General features: G+C 48.0%; 1 protein-coding gene across 1 annotated transcript in view; it reads right to left on the bottom strand.

The window, feature by feature from the left end:
• The window catches only part of LOC311120316 (cyclic AMP-responsive element-binding protein 5-like), a gene marked incomplete at its 3' end in the record, with an annotated part of 54,418 nt that overhangs the window by 11,029 nt on the left and 28,684 nt on the right, over nucleotides 1-14,705 (bottom strand). Inside the window, exons 6-7 of the mRNA XM_084194938.1 lie at nucleotides 3,755-4,461; nucleotides 361-851 (exon numbers count right to left, since the gene is read on the bottom strand). Coding sequence (XP_084051064.1) covers nucleotides 361-851; nucleotides 3,755-4,461 — 1,198 coding nt within the window. The remainder of the gene's footprint in view (nucleotides 1-360; nucleotides 852-3,754; nucleotides 4,462-14,705) is intronic.

The raw sequence follows: 14,705 nt of genomic DNA, 5'->3' as shown, positions 1-14,705 counted from the left end.
AGGTAACTAACCTCTTCTTGGCAGTATGGCCACGGCCCACGGCTGAAGGAAAATGTGTCTGACCAGCCCCGGCGCTTTACAGTGAATTTGAAGTGTAATTTCCTCTACTGCATTTATACCAAACCACTAATGTCTGTCTGTCTACCAGACCATTAAAGTACAGGACTGAACTGTTATGCTTTGGGTTAAAGTAGGTGCTTTTGGCTTCACATGTGGTTTCGGTAGGTACTTGCCATGCTTTGGTTTTGTGACAAACCTTCATAAACTTCTGTCTATACATGAATGGTTCTGATATTTACCTCCCGCTACCTCTGGCTCTGGTATCTATGCGTGGGGAAATAATCACTTGTGAGTGCTAACCTGTGAATGTGACCCTGGTCCAGAGTGAAGTGGAGGGTGGGGGGAGGACTGGTGCGGGTGTCCAGGGTGGAGGTGAGGCGGGGGGGAGGTCTGGTGTGGGTGCCCAGGGTGGAGGTGAGGCGAGGGGGAGGTCTGGTGTGGGTGCCCAGGGTGGAGGTGAGGCGAGGGGGAGGTCTGGTGTGGGTGCCCAGGGTGGAGGTGAGGCGGGTGGGAGTTGTGGTGGGGGTTGTGGCCCTGCGGGTGGTGGTGCCCGCTGTGGTGCTGGTGGGGGTGGTGCTGGTAGGCGTGGCTGTGGAGCGGAGCCGGCAGGTGCTGGTGAAGGTGGTGATGGCCGCTCCCCTGCTCCTGCTGCTGCCGCGATGACATCATCTCCATCATGTGACCCATGCTGTTCATGTTGCCGTTGGCGATGGCTCCCGGGTGGTGCGCGAGCGCCGCCTTCAGCCTCTGTATGGAGAAGAACAAGATGGTGGCCATGTATCTATCATTCACTGGGATTAGGGACAGGAGTTCTTCCTGGTCAAGACATCAGGTCATCAGGACAAAACTTCAGGTGTTTACTATGCCAGACCATAGAGTTAAATGATTCATCTCTTTAGGCCAGACTTTGTCTGTTTGACAGTCTATCATTGAGTTAACTGGCAACAGGTACTGTAGGTCAACTGAAAGTGTGTTGACTATTGACTGTGAGATGATACACAGCTGCATTCATCTTTATACTGTACATCCACATGTCACGGCTGAGGTACAAAGCAGAGCTGATCCTTGACAGCCCTCTCTCCCTCTTTCTCTCTCTCTTTCTCTCTCTCTTCTGCTTTCTTACTTTCCATCTCTCTCTTCCTCTCTCTCTCCCTTCCTTTCTCTCAGAGCTTAGACAGTGATCTTCCTCTTTCTCTCCCTCTCCATATCTCTCTCCATCTCTCTCTCCATCTCTCTCTCCATCTCTCTCTCCATATCTCTCTCCATCTCCCTCTCCATCTCTCTCTCCATCTCTCTCTCCACCTCTCTCTCCATCTCCATCTCTCTCTTCATCTCTCTCTCCTTTCCTCTCTCCATCTCTCTCTCCATCTCTCTCTCCTTTCCTCTCTCTCCATCTCTCTCTCCACCTCTCTCTCTATTTCTCTCTCTATTTCTCTCTCCACCTCTCTCTCTATTTCTCTCTCCATCTCTCTCTCCATCTCTCTCTCCTTTCCTCTCTCTCCATCTCTCTCTCCATCACTCTCCATTTCTCTCTCTATCTCTCTCCATCTCTCTCTCCATCTCTCTCTCTATTTCTCTCTCCATCTCTCTCTCCATTTCTCTGTCCATCTCTCTCTCCATCTCTCTCTCCTTTCCTCTCTCTCATCTCTCTCTCCATCTCTCACTCTATTTCTCTCTCCATCTCTCTCTCCATCTCTCCCCATCTCTCTCTCCATCTCTCTCTCTATTTCTCTCTCCATCTCTCTCTCCATTTCTCTGTCCATCTCTCTCTCCATCTCTCTCTATTTCTCTCTCCTATCCTCTCTCCATCTCTCTCCATCTCTCTCTCCTTTCCTCTCTCTCCATCTCTCTCCATCTCTCTCTCCATCTCTCTCTCTATTTCTCTCTCCTTTCCTCTCTCCATCTCTCTCCATCTCTCTCCATCTCTCTCCCTATTTCTCTCTCCATCTCTCTCTCCATTTCTCTGTCCATCTCTCTCTCTCTATTTCTCTCTCCATCTCTGGTGATCCTCTGTAGCTCAATTGGTAGAGCATGGCGCTTGTAACGCCCAGGGTAGTGGGTTCAATTCCCGGGACCACCCATACGTAAAAATGTATGCACACATGACTGTAAGTCGCTTTGGATAAAAGCATCTGCTAAATGGCATATTATTATTATTTCTCTCTCTATCTCTCTCTCCATCTCGCTCTCCAGGTCTAACTGGATGAGGGATACATCTGCCTGTCTGTCTGTCTTTCTGGCTGTCTGAGAGCCCGATGCTGGTCTGTTCTATGTTTACTCAGGGGCAGGTTTGTTGCTTTAACCGTGTGGTCTACTTAAGACTCACTGAGAGGCTCTGAGAACTGGCCAAGATCTGAGACCAGACAGACAGAAAGATGAGAGAGAGAGAGGCAGAGAGAGAGAGGGGACAGCGAGAGATAGGGGTGGAAAGAGAGAGAGAGAGAGAGGGGACAGCGAGAGAGAGAGAAAGCGAGAGAGAAAGGCAGCGAGAGAGAGAGAGAGAGAGGGCTTCTCAAGGTGCTCTTGTATTCCTGGTGTTTACCAGTCTCACCACACCACTCCTCAAGTGTCTGTTTGTTTGGGCAGACACTTAAAGACACAACCCCCAAGGAAAGGGAAAAATCACCCACTCGAATCCGAATCCAAACATACAAGTGCCAAAACGTGTCTGCTGCACTCACTGCACGTCTGATCTGTTGAGAACTAACTTAGTCATAATATTAAAAAAACATGTCTGCACCTTTTCATTTTTCTGTTCCATTTGGGAGGAGGTTTTGGAATAACAGTGTGAGAGAGTGTTGAGTCTGGGACTGCCACTGTAATTACTGTAGTGGATTGGCTGGGGTTTCATTCTGAAAGGTGCTCAGTTAACATAAAGAGGAACTGTACTGTTGATTTACGGTAGTGTTAATGGGATTTTCATCATTGGCACAAAATGTATAAACTTACTAACTAATATTGTCAATCCATTCAATTCAGATTTGTCTGTCTTGTTATGTTGTCTGCTAACTCTCTCCATCTCCTTTCTCTTTCCATTCCTACTCTTCCTTTACCCTTCTCTCACCCCCTCCCCTATCTCCCAGCTGCTGTCAGTCAGCCAGGCAGTCAGTCAGTCAGTCCAGCCTGTGTCCAGGCCTCCTCCAGGCCTCCATGTCTCTTTAACAACCTTCACATTCATGATTCCCAGAGGGACCAGCAGCCAGCTGGCCTGGGTCACCACGAAGAGAGAGAGAGAGAGAGAGAGAGAGAGAGAGAGAGAGAGATGAGAGAGAGAGAGAGAGAGAGAGAGAGAGAGAGAGAGAGAGAGAGAGAGAGAGAGAGAGAGAGAGAGAGAGAGAGATGAGAGAGAGAGAGAGAGAGAGAGAGAGAGAGAGAGAGAGAGAGAGAGAGAGAGAGAGAGAGAGAGAGAGAGAGAGAGAGAGAGGAGAGAGAGAGAGAGAGAGGAGAGAGAGGAGAGAGAGAGAGAGAGAGAGAGAGAGAGAGAGAGAGAGAGAGAGAGAGAGAGAGAGAGAGAGAGGAGAGAGAGAGAGAGAGAGAGAGAGATACGAGAGAGAGAGATGAGAGAGAGAGAGAGAGAGAGAGAGAGAGAGCATCAGCCCTCTCCTCCTCCCCCGCCCCTCCCTTCCTCCCTCCTCTCTCTCTCTCGTTCACCCTCTTTCAGCTGTCTCAGATGAGGGATTGAGGCAAGCAGCACGCTCCACACGCCACAGTATCAACTTAGCAGCACGCTCCACACGCCACAGTATCAACTTAGCAGCACGCTCCACACGCCACAGTATCAACTTAGCAGCACGCTCCACACGCCACAGTATCAACTTAGCAGCAAGCTCCACACGCCACAGTATCAACTTAGCAGCACGCTCCACACGCCACAGTATCAACTTAGCAGCACGCTCCACACGCCACAGTATCAACTTAGCAGCACGCTCCACACGCCACAGTATCAACTTAGCAGCACGCTCCACACGCCACAGTATCAACTTAGCAGCACGCTCCACACGCCACAGTATCAACTTAGCAGCACGCTCCACACGCCACAGTATCAACTTAGCAGCACGCTCCACACGCCACAGTATCAACTTAGCAGCACGCTCCAAACGCCACAGTATCAACTTAGCAGCACGCTCCACACGCCACAGTATCAACTTAGCAGCACGCTCCACACGCCACAGTATCAACTTAGCAGCACGCTCCACACGCCACAGTATCAACTTAGCAGCACGCTCCACACGCCACAGTATCAACTTAGCAGCACGCTCCACACGCCACAGTATCAACTTAGCAGCACGCTCCACACGCCACAGTATCAACTTAGCAGCACGCTCCACACGCCACAGTATCAACTTAGCAATGTGGAAAACAAAACAACAGTATCTCAGGTATTTGATGCACATAGCCGGCCTGCATAGTTTACAATGTAGGACGTTTTGAGTGACAAGTATGGGCCATTCATCATATCTAGGTTGTAATTTACTGTAGCAGGCTGTTTCTATGGGACGTTGAGTCTTGTGTGAAACTAGCCTAGTGAAACCATCAGCCTGTCAAGCCTGTTTCAGTCTGTTTCTGACACAGCCATAGAGTTTATTTATGCCTTTCTGGCTAGCTCTCAGACTAACTACAGTGCATTCAGAAAGTATTCAGACCCCTTGACTTTTTCCACATGTTGTTACATTACAGCCTTACTCTAAAATTGATTAAATTGTTTTTTCCCCTCAGCAATCTACACACAATACCCAATAATGACAAAGCAAAAACAGGTTTTTAGACATTTTTGCACATTTATCATTAAAAAAAAAACGGAGATAACATTTACATAAGTATTCAGACCTATTACTCAGTACTTTGTTGAAGCACCTTTGGCAGCGATTACAGCCTTGAGTATTCTTGGGTATGATGGTACAAGCTTGGCACACCTGGGGAGTTTCTCCTATTCTTTTCTGCAGATCCTCTCAAGCTTTGTCAGGTTGGATGGGGAGCGTCGCTGCACAGCTATTTTCAGGTCTCTCCAGAGATGTTCGATCGGGTTCAAGTCCGGGAGCTGGCTGGGCCACTCAAGGTCATTCAGCGACTTGTCCTGAAGCCACTTCTACGTTGTCTTGGCTGTGTGCTTAGGGTCATTGTCCTGTTGGAAGGTGAACCTTCGCCCCAGTCTGAGATCCTGAATCTGAGGTCCTGAGCGCTCTGGAGCAGGTTTTCATCAAGGATCTCTCTGTACTTTGCTCCGTTCATTTTTCCCTCGATCCTGACTAGTCTCCCAGTCCCTGCCACTGAAAAACATCCCAACAGCATGATGCTGCCATCACCATGCTGCACCGTAGGGATGGTGCCAGGTTTTCTCCAGACGTGACACTTGGCATTCAGGCCCAAGAGTTCAATCTTGGTTTCATCAGACCAGAGAATCTTGTTTCTCATGGTCTGAGAGTCCTTTAGGTGCCTTTTGGCAAACTCCAAGCGGGCTGTCATGTGCCTTTTACTGAGGAGTGGCTTTCGTCTGGCCACGCTACCATAAAGGCCTGATTGGTGGAGTGCTGCAGAGATGGTTATCCTTTTGGAAGGTTCTCCCATCTCCACAGAGGAACTCTGGAGCTCTGTCAGAGTGACCTTCGGGTTCTTGGTCACCTTCCTGACCAAGGCCCTTCTCCCCCGATTGCTCAGTTTGGCCGGGCGGCCAGCTCTAGGAAGAGTCTTGGTGGTTCCAAACTTCTTCCATTTAAGAATGATGGAGGCCACTGTGTTCTTGGGAACCTTCAATGCTGCAGAAATGTTTTGGTACCCTTCCCCAGATCTGTGCCTCGACACAATCCTGTCTCGGAGCGCTACGGACAATTCCTTTGACCTCATGGCTTGGTTTTTGCTCTGACATGCACTGTCAACTGTGGGACCTTATAGACAGGTGTGTGTCTTTCCAAATCATGTCCAATCAATTGAATTTACTGCAGGTGGACTCCAATCAAGTTGTAGAAACATCTTAAGGATGATCAATGGAAACAGGATGCACCTGAGCTCAGTTTCGAGTCTCATAGCAAAGGGAATTTCTTTTTTTTTGCAAACATTTCTAAAAACCTGTTTTCACTTTGTCATTATGGGGTATTGTGTGTAGATTGATGAGGAAAATGTTTAATTTAATCAATTTTAGAATAAGGCTGTAACGTAACAAAATGTGGAAAAAGTCAAGGGGTCTGAATACTTTCCGAATGCACTGTAGGAACCACCTGACAGCATAGGGATTCATATCAAAGGTTAACCAATGTCTTGGTCCTCTTAGCAGCGTTTCCTATATTAATTGGATAGATCAGTGCTACCTGATATTCCCCTTATAGATCATACTGCTGTCATGGTTCCTGTTCTGTACTAAAGCAAGCCTTTCCTCTCTATTATAAGTACTTTAACATCAGCACTAATACAACTCTACAAACACACACACACACAGCACACACACACACACACACACACACACACACACACACACACACACACACACACACACACACACACACAGTCACACACACCACTCCAACACACACACACACACACACACACAGCCACACACACCACTCCAACACACACACACACACACAGCCACACACACCACTCCAACACACACACACACACACACACACACACACACACACACAGCCACACACACACACACAGCAACACACACACAGCAACACACACACCACTCCAACACACACAACTCAACACTCCTCGGCAGAGCCGGCTCCAGGCATACGTGAACTCAGTCTGTGTCTCAACTGTTGAGAGTTAGAATAGTAGAATACACAATGTGCAAGTTAGAAATGTGGTTGTGCATCAGCAATATTTGTTGTTTTATTTGTCAGCCACAGACAGTCACTCAATTAGCCATGTCAGCCTCCTCCACCTCCACCTCAGTCTCAACAGTACTTCTGTCAGTCAGCGCCTGCCCTACACTGGCCTGCCTGCATTCCAAATAACACCCTATTCCCTATATGGCTCTGGTCAAAAGTAGTGCACTATACAGGGAATAGGGTGCGATTTGGATGCAGACCTAGACTCTCTCTGTAGTGCTGTGACCAATGAGACAATGAGGCTGGGGTTAACATACCACAGAGACCAGACTACAGCACAGTGGGTTAGATCAGGTCTGTCTAGACTACAACACAGTGGGTTTGATCAGGTCTGTCTAGACTACAACACAGTGGGTTAGATCAGGTCTGTCTAGACTACAACACAGTGGGTTAGATCAGGTCTGTCTAGACTACAACACAGTGGGTTAGATCAGGTCTGTCTAGACTACAACACAGTGGGTTTGATCAGGTCTGTCTAGACTACAACACAGTGGGTTAGATCAGGTCTGTAGATCAGGTCTGTCTAGACTACAACACAGTGGGTTAGATCAGGTCTGTCTAGACTACAACACAGCGGGTTAGATCAGGTCTGTCTAGACTACAACACAGTAGGGTAGATCAGGTCTGTCTAGACTACAACACAGTGGGTTAGATCAGGTCTGTCTAGACTACAACACAGTGGGTTAGATCAGGTCTGTCTAGACTACAACACAGTGGGTTTGATCAGGTCTGTCTAGACTACAACACAGTGGGTTAGATCAGGTCTGTCTAGACTACAACACAGTGGGTTAGATCAGGTCTGTCTAGACTACAACACAGTAGGGTAGATCAGGTCTGTCTAGACTACAACACAGTGGGTTTGATCAGGTCTGTCTAGACTACAACACAGTAGGTTAGATCAGGTCTGTCTAGACTATAACACAGTGGGTTAGATCAGGTCTGTCTAGACTACAACACAGTGGGTTAGATCAGGTCTGTCTAGACTACAACACAGTGGGTTAGATCAGGTCTGTCTAGACTACAACACAGTAGGGTAGATCAGGTCTGTCTAGACTACAACACAGTGGGTTAGATCAGGTCTGTCTAGACTACAACACAGTGGGTTAGATCAGGTCTGTCTAGACTACAACACAGTGGGTTTGATCAGGTCTGTCTAGACTACAACACAGTGGGTTAGATCAGGTCTGTCTAGACTACAACACAGTGGGTTAGATCAGGTCTGTCTAGACTACAACACAGTAGGGTAGATCAGGTCTGTCTAGACTACAACACAGTGGGTTAGATCAGGTCTGTCTAGACTACAACATAGTGGGTTAGATCAGGTCTGTCTGTATGCAGCTGTATACAGACTCAGAGGGTCGGTTATACCAGGCTGTAGTACTGGAGGGTTGAGAATACTGGAGTCTGATGGTGGGTCTGTCTGTCTGCCTGTCTGTCTGGCCCTAACCTCCATTAGCTCTGTGAGAGTTGGTAAAATGGAAGTGTGAGTGAGGCAATCAATCACATAACTGGTTAGTGAAAAAAGCAAGCACGAAAACCAATGGTGATTCTGGCCACTGTGTCTGTTGCTTACAACAAAGCACCATTAGATGTCTATTTACTGTCTAGACCCACTTACTAAATGTACACTACGCATAACAGATTAAAAGCAGTCTGAGACGACATCACTAATATTCCCCAGACTGCTGACATCTTCCATGTGGCTCTACTGTCTGAGGAAGTCATCTGACCCTGACAGGCCACCATAACACCTCCCCATTCAGCCTTCAACCTGTCAATCAACACCCAGACCTGGGGCCCCTCCCCTGCGATAGTGGGAGCCAATCAGGCTGGGCAGCTGTCCGTCTATCTCCCACCACTCAATCACAGCAGGCAATCTCATGTCCTGAGCCACGTTCCCACAGAGGCCAGGGCCGAGACCCAGGCAGTGGAATGTGACTGCCCCATCCACCACTGTCTGCTCTGCACTGCAGACCCACTAATGTGCCTGTCTGGGGCTGGGGGATGGGTTATAGGGTTGGGAGGTGAGGGGAGGCTGGGGCTGTGGCTGAGGGTTGGGGCTGATGTTGCCTGGCTCCATGCCAGCCAAACGTCAGGGGAGTGGGGGATAGAGGGGTGGAGGGAGAAGAGGCGGGGGAGTGGATAGCTTCCAGTCTCCCCTCCACACACACACAGAGAGAGAGAGAGAGAGTCAGCCTGGCCTCGGGGCCCAGCAAAGTGCTCATTTATCAGCCCTGTGTTGTGAGAGGAGTCCAGCTGGCAGGGCCGTCTCTACTATCTATCTACCTTTTAACTGAATTAACCTCCATCAGGAGGAGAGGAGAGGCCGCAGGCTGCCTCCCAAATAGCACTATATTATCTATCTAGTGCACTTGGGCCCAAGTCACAATAAGTGCACTATATAGGGAATAGGTTGCCATCTGGGACGCAGCTCCAGTGTGTCACAGTAAGACAACGTACTGTAGCTAGCAGAGGCAGGTCAGAGAGACAGGGTTAAAACACAGTGTTAGATACACCCCACACACATAGCTCGTAACCATAACAACAGACACACTCACTACAGAGAGAGTTGAACTCATGGAACTCACAATCAAGCAGTACATTGTGCCAGCCACAGCTGAGAGTAGCCACACAGCAGAGAAGAGAACAACTGATGGTGGTACATAACAATGGACTTCACCTATGATACAGTCGGTCTGAGCTGTAGTTCTACAACATCCACTAAACATGAAACTACTAAACAACGGTCTGTATGATTAAAAAACAAAACATCTAAGAGACCCAGGGAGGGATCTGTGAAACTCTAACCAAATCAATCTATCAAGTATTACAGCTAACAAAGCAACACGGTCGCAAATGAGATAAGAGAGAGAAAGAGAGATAAAGATTCCCTCACCGTGATACAGGCCAAGTTCCCACTCTTCTACTCTCTGGTTTCATCTGACTGAATGACTTTAGCTCAAACTCTCCCAGATCTAACTCAGCTCCACTAAACTGAGCCCAAACTTATGTCCCTGGCTGGCTGTATTCGGACCCACAGTGACGCAACTGCACAGACCGACGGGCCTTCCACGGTGATGATCGTCAGCAGGCCTGTGGTTACGTCCCAAATTGTACACTATTCCCTATATAGTGCACTATTTTTGACAAGAGCCCTATAGACCTTGGTCAAAAGTAGTGCACATAAAGGGAATAGGGTGCCATTTGGGACGCATCCTCTGTCTCTCCCAAACCCCTTCATCATGATCTCTAATGTACTTTAACACATGGTTGTGTTTGGCTCAGACTGTGCTCATCCCCCAGACTTAACCACCACCTGCATTAACCTGTAATAACACACGTTGGTTTCTCTCTCCCCGCGGCCACATGTAGCCAGGCCACAGAACAGTCTTTATGTCAGTGCAGGTGTTGACCTGTATTGTTGGTAGTAGGCCTAGTGTTCTGACAGCAGAGGATGGTATAAAGTGTGTAGGAAGAGGACTACAGTCTGCCCTTCAGATTTACCAACCCTGTCTCAAACTATCAACCATATAGTACATCAACAAAAAGAGCTGGAAAGATGGAAAAGTAATGATAACTAACGATAATCACAATTTATTAGGAGGGAGAATATAGACAGTAGTAATGACATAGGTTGTCAAGGTTTATTTGTTTTTTACCATTCAATGTTCCACTTGGTAAAATGCTGCCACATAGATTAAACATAAAACCCCAGCCATGCTTTCTCCCAGAGGGAAGGAGCCATTTACTGTCTTACCTCTAACCTCTGACCTCTGACCTCCCGGGCTTCTGTATCACCCATCAACCCTTCCTCTCATTAATGTGGTTTCATTAATGATATTTATTAATGCTGTCTTCCTCTTTGACACCCGCCCAGTCGGCCCGGTGTGACTGATGTCTGTGTGAGTGCTCTGGCCACCTTCCTGAACAGCCACTCAGGTTTCCCCTGTTCCCTCCCTGGACTGGCCAGATGACTTCATCACTATTAACCCTGAGAGGAGAACGCGAGAGCGGGGTTAGAACAGGGACGAGCGGGAATCAGGTGCAAAGGGAAGAGATCGCGCCTGGGCCGGGATGAGTCAATCAAACCCTATCGGGTCAGGGTGAAACACTTTCATTCCCCGTAAGAGTGGAGCAGAGAGCTATCTGGGGACCTGAGGCCCTTTGGAGTCATCACTAGTTAGGGAACATTGAACCTAACCTAACCAGGACTGTATATGGAGTTATGGAACATTGAACCTAACCAGGACTGTATGTGGAGTTATGGAACATTGAACCTAACCTAACCAGGACTGTATGTGGAGTCACTTTTAAAGTGGGAAATAAATATTATCCTGGGCTTTAAATGGATAGACCTCTCAAATGGCACCCTATTCCCTATATAGTGCACTACCTCTGGTCAAATATAGTGCACGATATATGGAATAGGGTGCCATTTGGGACCTCCTCTATGTACGGAGAAGAGAGTGAACAGCGATATTAAAACACTTGTTTGTTTCAATACCTGCGTCATGTCTCTTCTCGTCAGGCATGTTCAGCCAGCTAGTGTGTTTACTCTGTACTGTACAGTACCTTCTGCTAACAGGATTTATAATTAGGTTATAAATCTAAAGCCTTAACTTTCCTGGCAATAGTCTTTGTGGGCCCAGACCCTTCTAACTCCTCCTCCCCCTCTCCTCTCCTTTCCTCTCCTCCCCCCAGCCCCTAAAAACCACGGTATGGGTTCCCCATCTGCGGCAGCTATAGAATGGAGGGAGAGAGAGTGCCAGCAAGCCCCTGTGGGTCTAATAAGATGGTCTAATCCCCCCCAACACCTCCTCATCCTCCACCATCCCTCCCCCCAACACCTCCTCAACCTCCACCACCCCTCCCCCCAACACCTCCTCATCCTCCACCATCCCTCCCCCCAACACCTCCTCATCCTCCACCATCCCTCCCCCCAACACCTCCTCAACCTCCACCACCCCTCCCCCCAACACCTCCTCATCCTCCATCACCCCTCCCCCAATACCTCCTCAACCTCCACCACCACCTCTACCACCTCTACCCACCAATGCCTGCCCACTATCCACTCCTCCATGTGCCCCAAAACTCCACCACAACCCCCATTAGCTCACTTTTATTACATTTCCCACATGCCACAGAGAGGTGACACACACGCCTCTCCCGCTCACCTCCCCTCCACCTCCTGTACCCCCTCTCTGGCCAAGAGCTGGGGACTGTTAAACTCATTTCTTCTGGGACTACAGGAGGCAGACAGACAGCCTGACGGAAAGTAGTGGGAGTCTCTCTGTACTGTAGTCTCTCTGTACTGTAGTCTCTCTGTACTGTAGTCTCTCTGTACTGTAGTCTCTCTGTACTGTAGTCTCTCTGTACTGTAGTATATCTGTACTGGTACTGTAGTCTCTCTGTACTGTAGTCTCTCTGTACTGTAGTATCTCTGTACTGTAGTCTCTCTGTACTGTAGTCTCTCTGTACTGGTACTGTAGTCTCTCTGTACTGTAGTCTCTCTGTACTGTAGTCTCTCTGTACTGGAGTCTCTCTGTACTGTAGTCTCTCTGTACTGTAGTCTCTCTGTACTGTAGTCTCTCTGTACTGTAGTCTCTCTGTACTGGTACTGTAGTCTCTCTGTACTGTAGTCTCTCTGTACTGTAGTCTCTCTGTACTGTAGTCTCTCTGTACTGGAGTCTCTCTGTACTGGAGTCTCTCTGTACTGGTACTGTAGTCTCTCTGTACTGGAGTCTCTCTGTACTGTAGTCTCTCTGTACTGGTACTGTAGTCTCTCTGTACTGGAGTCTCTCTGTACTGGAGTCTCTCTGTACTGTAGTCTCTCTGTACTGGAGTCTCTCTGTACTGTAGTCTCTCTGTACTGGTACTGTAGTCTCTCTGTACTGGAGTCTCTCTGTACTGTAGTCTCTCTGTACTGTAGTATCTCTGTACTGTAGTCTCTCTGTACTGTAGTCTCTCTGTCTGGTACTGTAGTCTCTCTGTACTGTAGTCTCTCTGTACTGTAGTCCTCTCTGTACTGTAGTCTCTCTGTACTGGTCTGTAGTCTCTCTGTACTGTAGTCTCTCTGTACTGGAGTCTCTCTGTACTGGTACTGTAGTCTCTCTGTACTGGAGTCTCTCTGTACTGTAGTGATCCCTCTGTACTGTAGTCTCTCTGTACTGTAGTCTCTCTGTACTGTAGTCTCTCTGTACTGTAGTCTCTCTGTACTGTAGTCTCTCTGTACTGTAGTCTCTCTGTACTGTAGTCTATCTGTACTGTCTGTACTGTAGTCTCTCTGTACTGTAGTCTCTCTGTACTGTAGTCTCTCTGTACTGTAGTCTCTCTGTACTGTGTCAGTAGCGTACTGTAGTCTCTCTGTACTGTAGTCTCTCTGTACTGTAGTCTCTCTGTACTGGAGTCTCTCTGTACTGGAGTCTCTCTGTACTGGGTACTGTAGTCTCTCTGTACTGGAGTCTCTCTGTACTGTAGTCTCTCTGTACTGTAGTCTCTCTGTACTGGAGTCTCTCTGTACTGTAGTCTCTCTGTACTGTAGTCTCTCTGTACTGTAGTCTCTCTGTACTGGAGTCTCTCTGTACTGGTACTGTAGTCTCTCTGTACTGTAGTCTCTCTGTACTGTAGTCTCTCTGTACTGTAGTCTCTCTGTACTGGTACTGTAGTCTCTCTGTACTGGAGTCTCTCTGTACTGTAGTCTCTCTGTACTGTAGTCTCTCTGTACTGGAGTCTCTCTGTACTGTAGTCTCTCTGTACTGTAGTCTCTCTGTACTGTAGTCTCTCTGTACTGGTACTGTAGTCTCTCTGTACTGTAGTCTCTCTGTACTGGAGTCTCTCTGTACTGTAGTCTCTCTGTACTGGAGTCTCTCTGTACTGGAGTCTCTCTGTACTGTAGTCTCTCTGTACTGTAGTCTCTCTGTACTGTAGTCTCTCTGTACTGGAGTCTCTCTGTACTGTAGTCTCTCTGTACTGGAGTCTCTCTGTACTGGAGTCTCTCTGTACTGTAGTCTCTCTGTACTGTAGTCTCTCTGTACTGGAGTCTCTCTGTACCTGTACTGGAGTCTCTCTGTACTGTAGTCTCTCTGTACTGTAGTCTCTCTGTACTGGAGTCTCTCTGTACTGGAGTCTCTCTGTACTGGAGTCTCTCTGTACTGTAGTTTCTCTGTACTGGAGTCTCTCTGTACTGTAGTCTCTCTGTACTGGAGTCTCTCTGTACTGTAGTCTCTCTGTACTGTAGTCTCTCTGTACTGGAGTCTCTCTGTACTGTAGTCTCTCTGTACTGGAGTCTCTCTGTACTGTAGTCTCTCTGTACTGTAGTCTATCTGTACTGGTACTGTAGTCTCTCTGTACTGTAGTCTCTCTGTACTGTAGTCTCTCTGTACTGTAGTCTCTCTGTACTGTAGTCTCTCTGTACTGTAGTCTATCTGTACTGGTACTGTAGTCTCTCTGTACTGTAGTCTCTCTGTACTGTAGTCTCTCTGTACTATACTCTCTCTGTACTGGAGTCTCTCTGTACTGTAGTATCTCTGTACTGGTACTGTAGTCTCTCTGTACTGTAGTCTCTCTGTACTGTAGTCTCTCTGTACTGTAGTATATCTGTACTGGTACTGTAGTCTCTCTGTACTGTAGTCTCTCTGTACTGTAGTCTCTCTGTACTGTAGTCTCTCTGTACTGTAGTCTCTCTGTACTGGTACTGTAGTCTCTCTGTACTGGAGTCTCTCTGTACTGGAGTCTCTCTGTACTGGTACTGTAGTCTCTCTGTACTGTAGTCTCTCTGTACTGGAGTCTCTCTGTACTGTAGTCTCTCTGTACTGG

This window comes from Coregonus lavaretus (assembly GCF_964263955.1).
Source record: "Coregonus lavaretus genome assembly, contig: HAP1_SCAFFOLD_166, whole genome shotgun sequence".
Lineage (NCBI taxonomy): Eukaryota > Metazoa > Chordata > Actinopteri > Salmoniformes > Salmonidae > Coregonus > Coregonus lavaretus.
Note: the sequence above shows the minus strand (reverse complement) of the source record. Positions and strands in the feature narration are given on the sequence as shown.